Source organism: Cricetulus griseus, chromosome 6 (genome assembly GCF_003668045.3).
Source record: "Cricetulus griseus strain 17A/GY chromosome 6, alternate assembly CriGri-PICRH-1.0, whole genome shotgun sequence".
Taxonomy (NCBI): domain Eukaryota; kingdom Metazoa; phylum Chordata; class Mammalia; order Rodentia; family Cricetidae; genus Cricetulus; species Cricetulus griseus.
Window position 1 is genome coordinate 46732166 of NC_048599.1, and position 4120 is coordinate 46736285.

Below are 4120 nucleotides of genomic sequence, written 5' to 3' on the forward strand. Positions count from 1 at the left end.
TTTGGAGAGAGTCACAGTTCTCAACGACTAGATCTCGCCGAGGATCCTTGAGAACTTGGAGGTCTCTGTTGTACTGGGAGCTGAGAAAGAAACCCAGCATTTGGAGGGGGCCACTGACAGGTTCTCAACACCTGGATTGTGGAAAAGAGGCATCTGAAGCTCTCCCAGAGGTAATCTGTTTGTAGCATACATCTCTCTGTGAGACTCATGGGAAAACTGGTCCCAGGGTTAATTCCCAAGCTACAGGTCCCACTGGGATACCACTGGCCCTTGCTGTTTGGTTCTGGAGGTAGGGGAAGGCTTCCCAGAAGCAGGGGTTGGCCAAGTTGAAGAACACTGTATGTCCACTTTGTGTTGTATGGGTTGCTTTTTGTGTCAGTTCTCATTCTTGAAGAAATTGAAAAGATGGGGCAAAAACATCTTCTACCCAGAAAGCCCCCCTTGATCTGATGAAGTCTCATTTTAAGGACTTATGGAGAAAATTGCCAAAGGGTCCAGAGAACAGGTCTGTATAGAAAAACTTACTGTCTTTTGTTCCCTTTGATTGGCCTTCATTTCAGGTGGGCTGGCTAGGTGAAGGCTCCTTCAAATTTTCTCTTATTCACAGAGTGAAACATGTGGTCTTCAGTAAATCAGAATACCCAGCCAGCTGCCCTACATTCTGGTCTGGAGGTTTCTGGTAGAAGAATCTCCATCCTGGATGAGAAAGCACCAGCCAAATCCTTCCCCTAACACCGCCAAAATCAATAAGACACCAAGGGGCAGGACAGATTTCAGCCTCCAGTCCTACCAGAAGAAGAAGTGCCCCACCCTATGTACCTGGGGCATTATCTGTGGCCAGAGGCACTCTTGAGTCCTGCTCACACCCGGAGTGGGTCCTCTTACCCATCTATCTCCCTATCACTGTCTCTGACTTTGACCTCCAGGCCCCCTCTGACTTTCTCTCAGGCCCCTCATCTCTGCCTGCTCTCACTGAGGTTGTGATAGAGTCCCCGTTTGCTTCCCTCTCAGGACACATCCTGTAGACCCTAGGTTGCCTGCTGAAGGACATTTCACTTGTGTGGCTCCGTGATACATGCCCCCCCCATCTCCACCTCTGGCTATCCTCCCCTTCAGAGAAGCCCCCCCCTCCCCCCCCCGGCATGGGGAACCATGCAGGATGGGGAAGGCAGGAGGGACCATCAGTCAGTTCAGTCTGTGTTCTCTTCTCCACTAGCGATCTGTATAATTGGAATCTCTTTTTTTTTCTCAGAGAAAAAAAAAAAAAAAACCAAAGCTTAATCTCTCTGCTAGAAATGGTGTTTCACACACACCGACCGACTTGGATGGACTGTCAGTGGCTACTTCAATCCCTCTTCACTAAAGAGGAGAGGGATTCTGATGAGATGAAAAGGTCAAATCAGGTCTTGGGAAATGGTGGGTGGGAGATCTGATCTCGTGACAACTGATTAAGCTTTTCCTTCCCAACAACCACATTAGGATCCGAATTCCCACAAAGATAGGGAGTCTCTTCACCTCTTCCACCAGACTCCATTGGGGAGAGGGTGTCTCTGGACTGCAGCTAAATGTCCCACAAATTTGTCCAGGGTAGATAACTCAGGGTTCAGATGATTTGCCATCTGCTTCTTTCAAGTGCCTCCTAGAAGTTTATCCATTGACCAGGAGGACCCAGAAAACCAGTGGGTTATTAATGTAGCTTTTGTTTCTCAATCAATCAGCACCAGACATTAGAAAGAATCAGAAAATGGAGGGCTTTGAAGGAAAGGTACTGTCAGAGCTAGTTGAGATTGCCTCCAGGGAATACAGCAATAGGGACATTCTGGGGGACAGGTGGACTAAGAAATTAGTTAAGATTATGGTGGCAGTTTACTGGGGAACAGGGCTTTGGCACCCAAGATTTATGAAAGAAGAACAAAAGCCAAGGGAAGTGGGTGCTGGGAGAGGTTCCCTTAAGGAAAGAGAAACTGGCATTGGAAAGACAGTGCCCCCAAAGGACTGAATGCTATTGCTATTACTATAAAGAAACCAACCACTGGAGAAACGAATGTCTGTATTTATGCTCTAGCTAGATACAGATTGACAGGGCTCAGCCACCCCTCCCCTAGAGCCAAGGGTTACTCTGAAAGTGTGTACTGGGGGGATTCCAATCAATTTCCTTGTGGATATGGGGGCCACTACTTGGTTTTTAAGAAGGAAAGTGGGCCAGTAAGTAAGAAACAGACTATGATACAAGGAGCTACTGGTTCAGAAATCTGTTCTTGTACTGCCAAAGAACTGTGGGCCTGGGAAAGGGAACTGTGACCCACTCTTTCCTAGCCATGCCCGAGTGTCTGTACCCTCTGTTGGGATGTGACCTGCTCCACAAACTAAGGGCAGAAATACATATTGGAAAGGATAAAATAATACCTAGTTTTGGACTGCTGTTGTTCATAGGGTCAGATAATGGATTGTCTTTATATTTATGGTTACTGAGAGCATTTCTGCTGATCAATTAAAAATTACATTGTGTGTACCATCTGTAAAGTTCAGGACGACTAGAGAGGATAAATCAGATCTTGACTTCACTTTGGAGACTGGTGAAATATGGATGAAGCTCCTTCCCTTTGCCTTTCTTAGGGCTCAATGTACTCTTGTGTAAAAGGTTTAACTCCATTTTAAATCCTATTTGGGAGATCCCCCCATCCTCGCTGACATGGAAGTAGCCACCAAAATTACTAACCATCAACTGCCTCAATCTATACAGGCTTTGCAGCTGACTCAGGACACTGTGGCCTCCTCATCTAAGGCTGCTTTCCAAAGCCACAACCTCATCCACACCCCTTCCAGCCAGGAGATAAGGTGTGGATCAAGAGACACTGGGACTCCACTGGAAGTGACCATACCCCCTCATCCTGATCACCTCCACTGCTGTCAAGGTAGATAGCTTCCAGCATCCACACCTGGAAACATCACCCTCAGGACCAGTGTGCCACTGGGAACGACGACCTAGCTAAAGAAAAGTGGACTGTCATCATGACCTGTGAAGATCCACTAAAGATAAGAGTGACATGGGTTTTAACTTAATGATGTTGTTTTGTCTGGCTATATTCCCTTCTGTTCTTTCCTGGAACCCAAATTGGAAATGCCAACCTCCCAGGGCTCCAATACCAACCAAACCAACCCCTAGGGCATGGAAGTTCCATGTACTTGCCTTGGAAAATCTCAACAAGACCATAGCCTCTACCTTCTGTCCTATTACAGGGTGTGCAAGTACTATAAGTCTCACTTTTGATATAAGAGATACCTGTCAAGGGAAATGTATAAATGACTTTTACAATGCTATGTCCTCTCCTATATATGTCTGTTTTGTCTATGAGCAAACTCGATCAGACTGTCAGGACCCAAATTATGGAGGATGTCCACACTGGGGCTGCAAATATCATAGTACTTGGCCCAGATGGGGAGGAGAAAATCCATCCAGACTCAACTCAGTTGATTGGCATACTAAGGTCACCTACTCAATCCCTGATCCCTGGAATGATAGGTGGAGAACAGGGGTCGTGGGTTATGTCTATAGACATAATGAGAGGGATACAGCTTTTGACGGGAAGACTAAGATACTCATCTTTAGAGCTTTAGCCAAGTTCACGCCTCAAAATTCCTTTATTTGAATGCTATAACCAAACCAGCTACTGTACCTGCCCTGGCCCTGCCGATGGGGCTCACCAACTGACATCGCTTTCTACCACCCCCCTCCTCCCTCTAACCCTACTCCTCTGCCTCTTTTAAATCCCTAATGACCATGTTAATACCATTTACTTGCTCATGAATGTTTCTAACCCCAATGTTATATTATATTGTTGGTTCTGTATCCTTTAAAAACCCACACTACATAGGACTTGTTATATATCAGAACACCATTTTGATCACTCCCTTTGCCAACTGTCCATGGGGTCTTTCCAGTTGACCATCAAATTTCTTTAACACACACACACACACACACACACACACACACACACACACACACACGCGCGCGCGCGGGTACGTTGTGTGTGCTCTATCTGCATGTACAACTTTATGCCAGAAGAGGGTGCCAGATCCCACTATAGATGGTTGTGAGCCACCATGTGGTTGCTGAGAA

At 46.3% G+C, this 4120-nt stretch overlaps 1 protein-coding gene across 1 annotated transcript; it reads left to right on the top strand.

Moving 5' to 3' along the window:
• Window positions 1-3047: 3047 nt before the first annotated feature.
• LOC103159524 (putative endogenous retrovirus group FC1 Env polyprotein) lies at window positions 3048-3650 on the top strand. Its single transcript, XM_027420978.2, has one exon. The coding sequence runs from the start codon at window positions 3048-3050 to the stop codon at window positions 3648-3650; it is 603 nt and encodes a 200-aa protein (XP_027276779.1).
• The last annotated feature ends 470 nt before the right edge of the window (window positions 3651-4120 follow it).